The 17,740-nt window shown below is 40.5% G+C and overlaps 1 protein-coding gene across 1 annotated transcript in view; it reads right to left on the reverse strand.

Moving 5' to 3' along the window:
* Positions 1-17,740, reverse strand: part of LOC115469451 (protein Jade-3-like) — a 166,056-nt gene that overhangs the window by 16,177 nt on the left and 132,139 nt on the right. The window contains 1 exon segment of the mRNA XM_030202120.1: positions 9,120-9,236. Within this exon segment, the coding sequence (XP_030057980.1) occupies positions 9,120-9,236 (117 nt within the window).

The following is a 17,740-nucleotide window of genomic DNA, read 5'->3' on the forward strand; positions in this document are numbered from 1 at the left end:
AAGTGCTGTCATAGCCCTGCCCAAAACCCCAGCCCTTTTGATGTTTCAAATTTCAAGTTTATTCTGTATTTGATATACCACTCTGGGATATAATGTCTGAGTGGTTAACATTTCAAAATTAAGGAAAAGAAAGTAGGAAAAAATTACAATTAACTGACAGGAAAGAAGAACAAGTAGAGATAAATAAGTAGAAGCAAAAGGGATATAGATTAAGGACAGAGAAATACAGGCAAATAGGCTACTGGCAATTAGTACCCAACCTTGAGCAGAGCAAAGGAGGGAGCCCAGCTATACGGGTGGCAGAAATATTATCAAAGAAGATGGAAAAGGCATCCTTCAATAGGAAGGTTTTCAGGGCTGTTTTAAACAGAGAGTGAGGTGAGACTGACTGTAAGGAATAGGGAATTCCAGAGTATAGGAGCAGATACTATATGCTCTCGGATCTTTAGTGTATCAGGCTGAATGAAGTGAAAGGATGGGATGACCAAAGACTGCAAGTAGGGATATAAGGAGTCAGGAAATGTAAGTTATGTCCAATAAAAAAAGGTATCATCTTATTTTCTTTTTCATGTTTTATTTCTATTGATTACCTTTCTTGAAGCTAAAATTGTTGTGCTCTCGAAACCTGGCAAAGATCCAGCTTATGTAGCAAACTATAGGCTTATCCCACTTATAAGTTTGGATAGTAAAATATATGCTAAAATTATAACCTTAAGGCTTTCCTCTATACTTCCTTCATTAATCTACACAAATCAAAATGGATTCATGGCTAACAGATCCACTACCGATAATACCAGACTTTTTTTTTAATCCAGACCTCCTCCTAACCTTTAGTTGCCTTGTCCCTGGATGCAGAGAGGGCATTTTGACAGAGTGGAATGGTCCTATTTATTTAGGGTATTATCCTGGTTTGGCTTTGGCCAAGATTTTATTCATACGATTCAAATTTTATATCTAAACCCAAAAGTTAGGATTTTTATTAATGACGTGGATGGGCATAATCGAACGGGGCCAGCCATCTATAAGGGCGGCCATCTCTAAGGCTGACCCAGATGTTGAGATTTGGGCATACCCGACCATATTATCGAAACAAGATGGCTGGCCATCTTTTGTTTCGATAATACGGTCGGGGACGCCCAAATCTCAACATCTGGGTCAGCCTTAGAGATGGCGCCATTGGTTTTCGCTGATAATGGAAACTAATGGTGGCCATCTCAAACCTGGCCAAATCCAAGCCATTTGGTCGTGGGAGGAGCCAGCATTTATAGTGCAGTGGTCCCCCTCACATGCCAGGACACCAACCGGGCACCCTAGGGGGCACTGCAGTGGACTTCACAAATTGCTCCCAGGTGCATAGCTCCCTTACCTTGTGTGCTGAGCCCCTCAAAACCCCCCAAACCCACAACTGTACACTACCATAGCCCTTAAAGGGTAACGGAGGGCACCTAAATGTGAGTTTAGTGGGTTTTGGGTGGGTTTTGAGGGCTCCCATTTACCACCACAAGTGTAACAGGTAGTGGGGGGATGGGCCTGGGTCCGCCTGCCTGAAGTGCACTGCAGTACCCACTAAAAACTGCTCCAGGGACCTACATAGTGCTGTAATGGAGATGGGTATGACATTTGAGGCTGGCATAGAGGCTGGCACAAAAATGCTTATATATATATATATATATATATATATTTTTTTTTTTTTTTTTTTTAAATTTGGGTGGGGGGGGGGGGGGGGTTGGTGACCACTGGGGGAGTAAGGGGAGGTGATCCCCGATTTCCTCCGGTGGTCATCTGGTCAGTTGGGGCACTTTTTAGAGGCTTGGTCCTAAAAATAAATGGACCAAGTAAAGCAGGCCAAGTGCTTGTCAGAGCAGGCCTTCTTTTTTCCATTATCGTCCGAAGCCGGCCATCTCGTAACCAAGCCCCCGTCCCGCCTTCGGTACCCTGCTGACACGCCCCCTTTAACTTTGGCCGGCCCTGTGATGGAAAGCAGTTGAAGCCGGCCAAAATCGGCTTTCGATTATACCGATTTGACCAGGTTTAGGAAAAGGCCGGCCACTCCCGATTTGTGTCAGAAGATGGCCGGTCTTCTACTTCGAAAAAAAGCAGGATACTCATCTGCCTTCTCTGTATCCAGGGGCACATGACAGAGCTGTCCTTTATCCCTTCTTTTATTTAATTTAGCAATTGAGCCCTTGGCCATCGCCTTGTGTCAACACCCTCTAATTGAAGGCTTTAAACTTTCACATCTAGAAATTAAATTATCCCTTTTTGCGAATGACTTGCTCCTTGATACTACTTCCCAATCCATATCACACATTCTTAATTTTGTTTCATTCTCATATATATCAGGTTACAAGATAAACTGGGATAAGACAGAATGTATCCCACTTAATTTGGTTAATTTGCAAGATCTCACTAATTTTCCTCCTCGATTAAATATTTAGGTATTCACTTTTACAATTCTATTGATATGGCTATTGATAAAAATATTGAGCTTCTCTTCTCATATTTGAAAATTACTACATCTAATTGGTCCCCTTTACTTCTTGGTTGTTGGGGGTAAGCTTGAAACAATTAAAATGCCCCTTACTCCTAAAATAATTTACTCCTAAAATAAATTATTTCAGTATGCTGACCCTTAAATCTCCTACTCACTTTTATAAAACTGTTGATAGAATTTTATTTAATTTTCTCTGGAAGAAGAAACCCCCCAGAATTGCTTTAAAGACTCTTCAACTTTCAAAAGAAAGGGTGGCGTAACCTAATTTTACCCAGTACCATCAATCGTTTATATTACGTCAAACCTCAAAATGGTTCTCCTTAGTGGATCCTACCCCCAGCTCAGACACTAGTATTTCCTCCTCCCCCACGTTGCTCCTTGAAAGGAGTTTAGTTCTCCCTATATCTTTACAGCTTAAATCAGAAATGATTCCCTTAAAATGTATTAATTCATTATTGGTCATCTCTGCCTCTTTAGAAACAATTAAGCGTTTAAATTTTATCTCCCCAATGAATCTGGTGTACTTTATGACATGCCTATTTGGAACAATCCTTTACTATTGATGATAAACTTTTTGATTGGCCTCTATGGCGTAAAGGAAAAGGACTTTGGCTTCTTTCTCAACTTATCTCCAATGGTCAATTTAAACCCTTTGTCCAATTGCAGCAAGAATTCCAATTTATTTATTTGTTTCATTTGTAGCCTACATTTTCCCACCTATTTGCAGGCTCAGTGTGGCTTACATTATGCTGCAATGACAGTCGTCATTAACGGTATGAGAAGAACAGAGTATTGTTACAATTAAGGTACATAGGATATCAAGAAAATAAAAGTAAAGAAATAATACAAATCAGATATGCAAAATGTAGGATGAAGTATAACGTTAAATAATAACAGTATGATTAAAGTAATCAAATTTGAGTTCAATGTTGATTAGTTCTAATGCAAATGTGACAGTGAGTCTTTTATGAAGGATTCATATTATAAGTCTCGTTGAATAATTTTGTTTTCAGTGACCTCCGGAAGGCTGTCAGATCGCGAGTTGTTTTTAAGGGTTGGGTTCCAGGGCTCTGTCCTCTCCTGGTTCTCCTCTTATCTCTCCCATCGTACCTTCAGAGTACACTCTCATGGTGCGTCCTCCTCCCCTATCCCGCTTTCTGTTGGAGTTCCTCAGGGATCTGTCCTTGGGCCCCTTCTTTTCTCAATCTACACCTCTTCCCTAGGCTCCCTGATTTCTTCTCATGGTTTCCACTATCAACTTTATGCCGACGACACCCAGCTTTATCTCTCCACACCACAAATCACTGCGGATACCCAGGCCAAAGTCTCGGCCTGCTTATCCGACATTGCTGCCTGGATGTCCAACCGCCACCTGAAACTGAATATGTCTAAGACTGAACTTATTGTTTTCCCACCCAAACCCACTTCCCCTCTCCCTTCACTCTCTATCTCAGTTGATAACACCCTCATCGTCCCCGTCTCATCTGCCCGCAACCTTGGTGTCATCTTCGACTCCTCCCTCTCCTTTTCTGCGCACATCCAGCAGATAGCCAAGACCTGTCGCTTCTTCCTCTACAACATTAGCAAAATTCGCCCCTTCCTCTCCGAGCACACCACCCGAACTCTCATCCACTCTCTCATTACCTCTCGCCTTGACTACTGCAACCTACTCCTGACCGGCCTCCCACGTTGCCATCTATCTCCCCTTCAGTCCATCCAGAACTCTGCCGCACGTCTTATCTTCCGCCTTAACCGATATACTCATGTCACCCCTCTCCTCAAGTCACTTCACTGGCTCCCACTCGGATACCGCATACAGTTCAAGCTTCTCTTACTCACCTACAAATGCACTCGATCTGCGGCCCCTCCGTCCCTCTCTACCCTCATCTCCCCTTACGTCCCTACCCGTAACCTCCGCTCTCAAGACAAATCCCTCCTTTCAGTACCCTTCTCCACCACCTCCAACTCCAGGCTCCGCCCCTTCTGTCTCGCCTCACCCCACGCCTGGAACAAACTCCCTGAGCCCATACGCCGTGCCCCCTCCCTACCCATCTTCAAATCAATGCTCAAAGCCCACCTCTTCAATATCGCCTTCGGCACCTAACCACTTCACCTCTTCTCAGGAAAACTTATCTACCCCAACTTGACATTTCGTCCTTTAGATTGTAAGCTCTTCCGAGCAGGGACCGTCCTTAATTGTTAATTTGTACAGCGCTGCGTAACCCTAGTAGCGCTCTAGAAATGTTAAGTAGCAGTAGTAGTAAGGCATTCGGTAGTGCATTCCAACGTTGCGCGCAGATGCAGGAGAAGCTGGATGCATATAATGATTTACATTTAAGTCTCTTACAGCTAGGGTAATGGAGGTTTAAGAAAGTACGTGAAGAACTTTTTGTGTTTCTTGCTAGTAGGTCTATACGGTCTGTTTCCTACTCACACACCTTTACCCCCCTCTTCATTTTATAAATGTTTTCATACTATATTTTAAAAAAATGTCTCTCGTCTGGTTAAATAGTCCAAGACCCTCCCTCTCCTATCACTTAATCTTTATATTTCTTAAAACAAAGAGCTCATTGGAGTCCTATTAAATCTTTTAAAAGTAAATTATCTCCCAATGATTTATGTTGGTCTTGTTCCAATCAGAAGGATACTCTTAAATATATATTGTTTGAATGCAATAATGTCTACATTTTGGCTGGATATTTGGCCTAAAATGTTAATATCTTGCAACTTTCTAACTCGTTGCCTATATCATTTAAGCATATAGTTTGGAAATCTATTGCCCTTTCAAACTCTCTTTCTGATGAAGATGCTTCTTTATTTGATTTAAATTTCCATTGCTCTTAAATTGGTCAACATTGGAAGGATAATTCCAGTTTATTCATTTTCATGTGGTGGAATACTGTTTTATTTATGAGGATATTTTATTAAAATTTCTTCCTGCTACATGTAAACGTAAACGCAAGTGGGGTAAATTAGATCAATATTCGTTAGCCATTAATGAATCTTTGTAATTGATGCTAAAACATTCTGCTCAGACATTTTGTTATATTATTTTCACTGTGTTTCACGTTTGAAGCATATCATATGTATGCTATTTCACTGATGTTTACAATTCAGCTTCCTTTATTACAATGTTTTTGTACAAAAACTCAAAGAAATTTATTTTAAAATGTGAAAAAATAAAATAGCCTCTTTTTACAAGGAATTTGAACTGGGTTTTACTCACCCGCAAGCAGTTTGATTTTGTCAATGCTCAGCTTTAAGCCCAGCCTCTATCACATATTTGTTTTAGAGGATAATCAAGAGAGTAAACTCCCAGCGGTCGGGATGAACAGAGTGGCCATAGCAAACTTCTCCAGAAATGTTTTTAACAGTTCTAGAACAGAACATGTCCATATTTTAAACATAAATCTCTTCTCTGTGGTAAGCATATCAACTGCTTTAATAAGAAGTGAGAAAGCTATACATTACTGGCACCAAAGTACAAATGCACCTTACAGGCCTGCCTGGAATAAGGTGCTAAATACAAAGGTTTATGTAGAATTCTGTAAAGCTGCATTTTATGCATTCTGTTTTGAAAGAAAGAACTTTTATTTTGTGTGTGGTTTTAAGCTGTCTGGGTATTTTGAGCTATTTCAGCTTATTTGAAAGCCTCTGCCTTACAACAAGTACCTCCAATACACATTCTCCCCAACATTTTCAGAAACAAATTAAAACTGATATTGAAACAACCATACAGTGTAAAATGTTAACGTGCAGATTTAAGTTTTCATCCCCCCCCCCCCCCCCACATACACACACAAATGGGGGAGATAGCTTTCTTTCTTTCAGCTGCAGAAAGGGGAAGGAGTGTAAGAAAGGGCCATAGTCTGCACACACAGATTCTCTCACATAGAGGCAGATGCAGCAACCAAACGTAAAAAAATCTAAATCGTTAAAGTCCCTAACGATTTTAAAATAACGAAAAATGCACCAAAAAAAAAAGTCACACATGCTGAGATCGGTAGTGAAACGTACAATGTATCAAAGAATCACAATACACATCGTTAATCGGCCCCCAAATCATGCGCAGAGCAGCCAAGCGTTATGTTAGCTGCTCTGCGCATGCCACAAACAGTCAAAACACAGTCAAATCGCAAGCACATGGCTCCCAAAAAAAAAAAAAAAAAAAAAAAAGCGTCGGGAGGGGGCAAGGGCGCTCATCAGGAGCGTCCTGTACAGACGGCCTTGCCCCCCCCCCCCCGCTGCTCCCCACTTTCCGCCGCTCCCCCACCCCGAAAAAGCAAAATTCTAGCAGCCCCTGCCCCCTCCCCACTTTCCGCCGCTCCCCCCACCCCGAAAAAGCAAACTTCTAGAAGCCCCTGCCCCCCTCCCTTCCTCACTACTCTCTCACCTCAGCTCCGCCTCCCGACATCCTCCATCCGTGCCCCGCCCCCTTTTGGGGTTGTCGCCGCCATTCCCCTCCTCCATCGGGCCCCCCTTCCTCTTACCGGGCCCGTGCAGCGCCTCTCTCCTCTGTCCGAAGGCGCTGCACGGGCAAGAAGAAAGCTGAATCAGCTGATGCCTGCCTTCGCGATGGCACGTCTTTCTTCTGCTGCGCCCGCCCCTGTCTGACGTCAGTAACCTATGTAGGTTACTGACGTCAGACAGGGGCGGGCCCAGGAGGAGAAAGACGCTCTATCGAAGCTAGGCGAAGGCAGGCATCAGCTGATTCAGCTTTCTTCTTGCCAGTGCAGCGCCTTCGGACAGAGGAGAGAGGCGCTGCACGGGCCCGGTAAGAGGAAGGGGGGCCCGATGGAGGAGGGGAATGGCGGCGACGACCCCAAAAGGGGGCGGGGCACGGATGGAGGATGTCGGGAGGCGGAGCTGAGGTGAGAGAGTAGTGAGGAAGGGAGGGGGGCAGGGGCTTCTAGAAGTTTGCTTTTTCGGGGTGGGGGGAGCGGCGGAAAGTGGGGAGCAGCGGGGGGGGGGGGGGCAAGGCCGTCCGTACAGGACGCTCCTGATGAGCGCCCTTGCCCCCTCCCGATCCTTTTTTTATTTTTATTTTTTTATGTGTTTTCTGAGGTCCTTTGGACCAATCACAGCGCTTTTAGCTCTGCTAATGCGCTCGGATTGGCTCAAAGTTTGTTTATTTTTTCACTTAACACTTTTTCCTGCCACGGAGCTGTCCTAACGAGAGGTCCAGACCTCTCGTTAGTTTTCCTGCCTTTTTCCTGCGTAAAGGCAATCGGAAAAGGTTAGTGCATGTCGTTTCAATGGGGTTTTCACACTAATTGCTCATCTCCATTCCGTTTTCGTTAGCTGCTACTGTCGTCGGAAAATAGGCTTAAGTGCATGGAAAGGATAGGAAATTCTTCCCTGAGGGCTCATTTAACGATGAAAAACATTTAGTGCATCTACCTCATAGTTCTGAAAAGGGAAAAAAAACCCTTATACTATAGGAGAAGGAAAGGGGTGCCTCATCTGTCTAAACACACAGACACTGGAGTGCCCATTCTGTCTAAACACACAGACATTTTTAGAAACATCTGTCTGAAGGCACGATTGTAAAACCAGTAGGTCTGTTAAACAATTCAACAGCCTTAAAGATCAACCAGATTCAGTTTTTGCAAATACAGCAGACATGGTGTAGAACGAATTTGCTCTGGACTGTTTGAGCCTAGGAGCAAGGAATGGCATGCCGTTCAGAGCCATTCATTCTCGGTCAATTATTTAAAAAAAAAAAAAAAAAAGGAACACAACCGAGCATGCTCAGTGCTATAGTGACTATGCATGCTCCTCCAAGGCTGTAGGTGGTGGTGTCTTGTGACTGACATCACTTCCCATCACATGACTCGTCCAAGATAGCAGCAACTAGTGTAAAACAGGAAGTGACCCTACGGGCACCACCATCTTTGATTTGTGTGTCCCACAGTCACCGTCATTTGTGTGCTTCTTGCGACATCACCAAAAGGGCAGGGCTATGTCACTTCTGGCAAAATCATCAAAAGGGGTGGGGAGGGACGGAAGTGGCAGGGTTTTGATAGATGATTCTGGTTGGCTGATGTGACTAGAAATGACTGTGGCCACCAGTCAAAATATGCAAATTAGCTTTGACAAAAGCTAGTGAACCTTACTACTTGCAGGATTTTTCAAACAGGGGTCTAGAACAGCTCACCAGTTGTTATGAAAATAAAATGAAGAAAATTACTTTCATTTCATTTTCAAGAAGCAATTAAACAAAAAAAATGTCATTACGTTTCCTGTTTCATTTCAAACAAAAGCACATTTCTAGTGACAAAATGATCTTAGTTCCACTGAACAGTAATGTTACAACTTTTCAGTGTGCTGATAATACATTTTCCCTCCTCCCTCCCAAAAAAATTGTTGTATGTATGCAAAATATCTGAAGTATTAACCTACAAACAGAAGCAGTGGAACTCCTTTTCTGTTTGGGGAAGTAAACATACCAACCTCTGCTACTGTTCCCCCCCCCCCCCCCCCCCCCAAATAACCTAGATGCTGATCCCATCTGGAATAAAAGCTGTTGTGCCAGTGGCCCACGATTACAAGTGCTACCCAAAGTAAGTTATTTTTATCTCTACTATACAACAAACAGTATGCTACAACTTCACTGAATACATACCTGAATGCAAGCACCAATCTTCAGCTTGCACAGGCTGCAGACCAAAGCCCATCGACTTGGTGGAATGTGAGATACTTTTGTGATTGGTTCCATTCTTTCTGGACAAGCAATGCTAACCTGGAAGCAAACATCAAAGGCTCCTTAGAAAATTTAAAAAAATCATGGGTTAGGAAGTAATGTCTTACTGCGAATTAACTGATTAAAAGATAGAAAACAGAGTAAGGCTTAATGGTAAATTTTCTCAATGGAAGAAAGTAAATAGTGGAAAGCCCCAAAGGATCAGTACTAGGAGAAATGCTTTTTAACGTCTTTATAAATGATCTGGAAAAAAAATGAGGTGATCAAATTTACCAGCAACACAAAATCATTCAAAGCTTTTACATTACAAGCAGATTGTGAGGAATTATAGGAGAGCACTGCGAGACTGGGGGATCTAAAATAAAACTTAATGGGGCAAGTGCAAAGTGATGCACATAGGGAAGAATAATCCAAACTATAGATACACGATGCAAAGTTCAGCATTAGGAATCACCACCCAGGACAATGATGTAGGCATCATCATAGACAATACGTTGAAATCTTCTGTTCAGTGTGTGCTGGTGACTAAAAAAGTAAACAGAATATTAGCAATTATTAGAAATGAATGGAGAATATCATAATGCCTTTGTGTCATTCCATAGTGCAACTGCACATTTATTTAAACCCGCTCCATCCTACACATCTAGGCGGTTTATAAGACATACAGAATAAAACTACAAACTCACCATAAAACAACAAATGTCATAAATCAGAGACTTTGTATAATTTGATAAGAAAGTGAGCAATGTCCACATCAGTAACTTTAAGCAGCAGTAAAGGTACGAACAAAAAAAAAAATCATGCTTTCAGTTATTTCTGAAACTGAATTATTGAGTGATTTTACGTAAGTCAAATGGGAGAGTTTTCCATAGTGTGGCACCCAGAATATAAACATGAGGAATGATATGCGTTCAGTCTTATTTGGTGAAAAGAGGGAACATCAAGCAAAAGTTTATTCACTGAATGCAGACTAAGACAGGTCTGTATATACTAAGAGAATTTGCAATCGCTAATGAAGCATCATTAATCAAGGCCTTGTGGATCAGAACTAATGTCTTAAAATTTACTCTCCACTGAACTGGCAGCCAATGTAGCTCTTTCAAAACAGGTGCAATATGAAAAAATCAAGATGGGCTTGTCAACAAATGTGCAGTTGCATTCTGAACAATGTGTATGCATGTACATGCCTACTGGTAAGCCCAAAGACCATGAATTACAATAGTCTAATAAAGAGGTGATAAGGCATTGATTAGAAATTCTTCTAATCAACCTCTAAGGAAAAAAAGCCTTCTGAATGGTGTTCCTCAGCTGATGAGAAAAAAGAAGAAACTAACCAAATCCCAAGATATTTCAGACTAATTACGACTGGAATCTTCAAACTATCAATTGAAAAGGTCTCAAGAACAAGAGAATTAACCCTTCCCGATAAAAATAGAATTTGTGACTTAGACACAATCAATTTGAATCTATTAGTGTGAGTAATGTGTGGAAATACTGAAAGTCATATCTGATAAAAGATATAGCAGAATCAGAAAAGCTACAAAGAAGGGTGACCAAAATGATAAAGGGGATTGAATGGTTCCCTTATTAGGAAAGGCTATAGAGGTTAGGCCTCTTCAACTTTGAGGAGAGACAGCCAAGTGGAAATTTGATAGAGGTCTATAAAAATCATGAGTAGAATACAATAAGTAAATACAAATTAGTTTAAAAAGTAGAAAGACTAATGGACAGAACAAGGGAGTTGCTAATTGGTACATTTAAAACAAATTGGAGACAATTTTTTTTTTCACTCAACACACAATTAAACTCTGGAATTCATTGCCAGAAAATGAGGTAAAACTATGTTCAAAAAAAGAAACTAGTCTGGGCAAGTTTCTGGTGAAAAAAAAAAATCTATTAAAAAAAACGTAGCTAGATGCTTTATCAAAGAAGTCCTCTATAAATTAACATCCATCAGCCTGCTGACATCAAGCCGAACACATGATGGATGCTAATTTATAGGGGACTTCCTTGATAAAGCATCTAGCGAAATTCGTGCCATGTCGGAGAAGAGTGTCCCTATAGCCGACCACACCAAGAGTTTCCATCTATAAGAGGAGTACTAAATAAAAGTTAAATATGATCGGATGAAAGATTCAAAAGTAAAAAAAATCAATTATTAAGAGGAGGTGGCAGATATTTAACCGATGACAACTGGAGTACATAAGTCTCTGCGTAAGAGTTAATTGGCGCAGTACAGTACAACTGAGGTTCACTGTCCAACACTTTTTTTGGCTGGATTAAAGCGATATTCAAAAAGATTCATTGGATATCCTAAGAAATATAGTGTTTGATAGGGATTCAGCAGAACGTTATATTTATAGCCTATTTTGGGTCAATTGGGCTTTTATAAAATAGCCACATCTTCCCCCCCACTCCCCCCAGCAAGGTAGGCACAGACTTTTATACTTGCTCTGAGGCAAGCACAAATGGTCAACCTAGCTTTGTGTTGATACACATGTATTTTAAAACACCTCTGCCCAACCTTTGTCCCCCCAAAAATAAAAACTGAAAGCTATGCATTAACACCACATACTTTTATATGTATATAAAATTGCCAGGGATATAAGCGCCTACTTCTGTGGTTAAAATATTTCTAACTTCAGAAGGGCTTTATAAAATTACCCTCAATATATACATAAATGGATTATGATAGAAAACTTAAATGACCTAGAAGAAAATATTCAGCTAAGAAAAAGTCCGGAAATAAAAAAAAGATGAGTTTTAAGGAAAACAAGGTTAGAGAATTCTTGTTCCAGAGAATGAAGTCAGTAAAGCAAAGTTACTTACCGGTAATAGAGAATCTTTGTAGAGAGCAAGATAAATCATTCACACATGGAGGTGACTATTGTGATAAATTTGTTTACGGAGCGTAGTCTACAAATATAACAGACGGTCTGCTGATTGAAGGCTTTTTGCATCATTACTCCCTTGAACACTCTTGGACAGCAATACATAGAAAGCAATATAGGGCTTCCTTTAATGTGCTCATAATAAACCACTATTGCACTCAAATGAACCTTTACTAAGGTGGCACTTGAGCCACACAGCGAAAGTTGAAAAATACTGAAGCAGGCTCCTTGGAGAGCAGCTGGACAGGTCAAGCTTTTCTTGAACACACCAAATGATAAACCTTTTCCACTTTAAGCTGCATGATTTTCTAGTATAGTCCTTCCTAGAAGATAAAGAATATCTTCCATTTCTCAAGAAAGAGAGATCTAGAGAGTATTCAACATCCATGCAGATGAATGTAGGTAGATAGTTCTTCAATCTTATCGGTGAAGGAGATTCTACTAAACAAACCAGGGTCCAGATGGATAGCTGGTACAGACAAAGAAATAAGGCTTGATGAGGCTAGGGCAGGGCTATGACACAATGGCCTGTTTTAACTGTTGCAAAGCCCTGGGTATAAGCAAACCAGAGGGACAAACATCAAGAAGTATTGTTCCCAAGTGTATGCTGAAACTAAAGCTAATCTGCTGTATCTTGATCTTCTGGAGCAAAACATCAAAAAAGTTGCTTCCTGTCTTCTGATATAAAGACATCTATTGTTAAGATGATTCATTTCTGGACTATATCTTCTACTAACTCCTTGTTCAAAGGCCATTTGTGAGGTTCCAGACAATAACTGAGTTTGCCCTCAATCAAATTTTATGCTCCCAGAAGGTTATGTTTCTGACAGAAGCATATATCAAGGGATATCCCCAGTCCCAGATATTCAGTTCCCTCTATTCAGATGACACAAGAACTACTTCCTCCTTGTTTATTTATATTTGCAACAAAATCACTATTTGGTTATTTGTTTGGATCAAGATTCACTTTCCTGACAATACAATGACAAAGCTCTGAAAGTACTAAAAATTGTTCTTAGTTCAAGAAGATTTAACACTATTTTCCCCAGCTTATCCAAGTTTCGTGACTTGAAGAAGTTGCTTGATTTGATCTCTGAGAAGTTGGGCATGGGACTAATTGTTGAATCCAGATAAATGGTCTTCTCAGAGGAACAGAAACCTCAGCGATATCCTGACTTGATGTTGAGCACTCAAGAATCTGTTATGCTCCCTCATTCCCCAAGCAAGAACTGAATTCGTTCTCCCACAGGTAGGGAAGAATGTGTTTTGAAAAAGAACAGATAGTGTTCAAGTAATTACATCAAAAAGTGAGGTCTGCTTGGGCTGCCACCTTCCCTCTGGAGCAGCCTGGTGCATGTCTGGTGCTGGGCCTTTTGAGTCTGCCTTGCAAAGGAAAGGGAGCTTCTTTTCCTAAAGGAAAATCTATTTTTTATTTTAAATATTTATTAATGTTATAGTATTCAAACAACAAAAGAAAATAACATCAAATCCCCCATCCCCCTCTCCCAACCAAAAGAAAAGGTAAAATATGTAACATATTCCAAATGTCAACCTCACGTTACAAAACAAAAACAAAAATACTACTCAACAGTGGCAATCTAATACAGGGCTGTGTTCTGACGAATAGTGTTGTACTGTCCCGTATGGCCTATATAAAATCTCTAATTCAAGATCTTTCCTTGTTTCTAATTGGGATCAGAACTTTCAAGTAGAATCCTGCTTGTACCAGTCCAGAAATAGTTTACATCCTGATGTCCACATCATATAAAAGTTAGTTTGCTTAAATAATGTTTGCCAAAGCTTAGATTTAATAGTTGATACCTGTGGTACAGTTATATTGCTCCACCTTCTAGCTATCTCCCCTCGGAGAACAGCCAGATAATCCAAGTAGATTATATCTAGCACATATCCTTCATCTAGTTCTTTGGTCACCCAGTCAAAGAAATCAATCAGATTCATTTGGCAGGACTTTCCTTTAGTAAAGCTATGTTGCCTCGGATCCTGTAACCTGTTGGCTTCTAGAAAGTTAACTATCCTTTCTTTTAGCAGCGACTCCATTATTTTTCCTACACCAATGTGAGACTTACCAGCCTGTGGTTTCCCACTTCTTCCTTGTCTCCACTTTTATGAAGAGGGACCACATCCGCTCATCTCCAATCCCATGGAACCTCTCCCATCTCTAAAGTTCTATTAAATAAATTTTTAAGAGGTCCCACCAGGACTTATCTGAGCTCCCTCGGTATCCTGGGATGTGTCCCATTTGGCCCCATAGCTTTGTCCACCTTCAGATTCTCAAGATGTTTATAAATGCTTTCCTCCATGAACAGTGCAATATCCACTCCAGTCCCAGATATTCCATTGGCAGCCGACTGCGGTCCTTCCCCAGGATTTTCTGAAGTAATTGTTTAGCATGTTCGATTTATTCTCGTCTTTGAAAAGGTTCAAATTAGAGCAACCAAAATGATAAAGGGGATGAACTCTTCTTATACGAGGAAAGGCTAAAGAGATGAGGGGTCTTCAGCTTGGAAAAGAAACGGCTATGGGGAAATACGATTGAGGTTTACAAAATCCTGAGTGGTACAGACAGGTAAAAGTGAATAGATTTTTTACTCTTTCAAAAAGTACAAAGACTAGGGAACACTCAATGAAGTTATTGAAATACTTTTAAAACAAATAGGAGGAATATTTTTTCACTCAAAAAATAGTTAAGCTCTGGAACTCGTTGCCGGAGGATGTGGTAACAGCGGCTAGCATAACTTGGGTTAAAAAAAGGTTTGGACAAATTCCTGGAGTTAAAGTCCATAGTCTGCTATTCAGATAGAGATGGGGAAGCCACTGCTTTGCATACAATTGATAGCATGGAATGTTGCTACTATTTGGGTTTCTGCCAGGTACACATGACCTAGACTGACCACTGTCAGAAACAGGATACTGGGCTAGATGGGGAAGCCACTGCTTAGCATACAATTGATAGCATGGAATGTTGCTACTATTTGGGTTTCTGCCAGGTACACATGACCTGGACTGACCACGGTCAGAAACAGGATACTGGGCTAGATGGACCACTGGTCTGAACAAGTATGGCTATTCTTATGTTCTTACGTGCAATACTTGTGTTTTACTGAAACCAGATATAGGTTTGACTTTATACTTAAAGGCTAATCTTTTAGACACAGGTTGTATAGACAATCAACCTCCTGAAGATTTGCTGGTCTTATAGTCTGTAGACTGGAACCGCCATTATAGACTTTACTGCTTCAATAAATTTCAGCAATCCAAAGACATCAGACCATAGCTAAGTCTCTTGTAGTGAAAAAAAAAAAAAGGTACTTTTTTTTTTTGCCATGTGATAGTTCTCATCAATACAGGAGACCCACGAGTGGTGAGCAAGCTATGTCCACATACAGGTTCAGGGAAGACAGGACACAATCTTCTGTCTGTGGCGACCACCTTTCTTTCATATTGAGCATTCCAGAGCTCGTGGCCACTAAATCTTTGTTGCCCAAACTTGAGGAGAGAACCAGAAAGCTAGGATCCAGCAGGGACTGAAACAGGGATCAAGAATCATCCAACAACAGGATACAGCACGAAGCAATACAGACAAAAAGATAAGAGAATAAAGGAGGAAATTAAAGACATTTGGTGAAATATAGGTGTTTGTCCAGATTGGTAGTTTTATTATGTGACAAAGCAAATATGGGAAATAAATTAAACAAGCTATAAAGAAATGCATACAATTTGGTACTGGTTATAAAATGTTTGTGACTGGGTATTGAACAGTAATGAGGAAATAGGTTAGCAGGGTTTTCCTGAAGTCAGAGTGCACTATGAATATCCCTAGTGAACGGTTTGGGGAAACTGAAGGTTAGAAACATTGTAAGACCCATTTTAGACAGAAATTATAAATTGGAATTTATATAGCCAAGGCAAGATATACAGTTCAGCTAGTATTTTAGAAAAGGATCTGCCAACATAGAACTTTTTCTAAAATATATGCAGGAATGCATGTGTATGTGATGGCACATACAGCAGGAGCATCCAAGTTTACAATTATGAAAGTGATAAAGATCAATGAAAGAAACTCAGCAACCTATCTACATATGTAAGTATGTGTCAGCCATTTACAAACCTACCTGTGTGACTGCTGCTAATTAAGGACCGGGTCTGTAATCTTGTTATGTTATAAGCCAATCATCAGAATTAAATGTGTAGCATGATGTTGTGTTGGATCAGATACATATATATACACCAATATATTTGTGCAGCTTTTATATATTTGACACTGCAGCAGAGAAAATAGTTTCATTTCAAGCCCCTCTCTCCCTATCCCTTTTTCTGGGAACTTCTGATAGCAGGGATAGTCAATTACAAACACTTAACAAAGACAAGAGACAGATATATAAATCTCTCTGCCCTCCCCACCTAAAAAGACTGAACAAAAGCTTGACTAAGGTGGGTACCTGGACGCTCATCAGGACATCTCTGAAAACCAAAGACCCAAGAGACAGAAAGTCTGGAGAAGCCATTGAAGACAAAAAACTCAGAGGAAAAGCATAAACAGGACATTTGTTTGTCAAAGGTATACCTGCCCCTCCCATCAGCTTTCAGACATGTGCAGAAAGGAAGGACTTATAATGTGGTCATGTGAACAGACTACATTAACCATAATGCCTTGCAAAATATCCAGGACATAAACACACCATGCTTCTCTGCTAACATTATAAAAGGCCTGGAAACAGCCCAGCTCGCTCTCTTGGAACCTGCCTCCTCTGGGGACCTGCTGCTCTCTTTGGGGTCTCCTGATGCCTTGCTCCTGAACATGTGCTCATCAATCAGCTGGACCACAGCATGCTTGTAACAAGGACTTGTAAGTTAACCTACCTGCTACTTTGTTCTATTTTATGCACAAATTCTCTGTTCTAAGATCCTTTTAAAAACCTACCTCTCGTGTGCAATTGTATATTAAATCAACCTTTTTGAAGCTAAAAATACGGTCTCTTTGTGTTCTGAGTATATGGTATCTTTTATATATACTTTGGTGATTGGTGGAGAAATTAATATCCTAAAACTTATAAATACAGCACCTGCTCTTAAATTATAAACAGTAGCGAGTGCTCTAGAGCTCTTTCCCCCAAGATAAATCATTTCTCGTAACAATCTTATTTGCTTCTATTTGGAGGGGGAAATAAACAAATGCGGGATTAAGAATAATAACTCCCCTAATCCGTTCTATATAGGCTGGCCAAAGTGAGTATTTTTTTTTAATCCTATGTGTTGTTTTGAGCAAGTGCAAATCCCAATGTGCAAATTTCCTTACATACTGTACATATGTATTCCCTTTTTGAAACAGGGAACAGGTATGTAGATTTTACTTCCACATCACACTCAAACCACACCCCCTTAAAATCGCTACTTACTGTGAGTTTGCAGTGCAAGTATTATCTTTCTGGATTAGGCATTTATATGTTCATGTGTAAATGCTGTTTTTTTACATGTGAAAATCACAAACAAGCCTTCTAAAAAACAGCCATCTGTATCTCCTGTGTGGCTAATGTTCACCACCTCTAGTTTAATACTTGTTTTGGGAAGACATCTGTTGGCAGAATGGGTTGAAATGTTTAACAATGGCACTATCTAGCGTGCAACAATATA

Source organism: Microcaecilia unicolor, chromosome 4, assembly GCF_901765095.1.
Source record: "Microcaecilia unicolor chromosome 4, aMicUni1.1, whole genome shotgun sequence".
Lineage (NCBI taxonomy): Eukaryota > Metazoa > Chordata > Amphibia > Gymnophiona > Siphonopidae > Microcaecilia > Microcaecilia unicolor.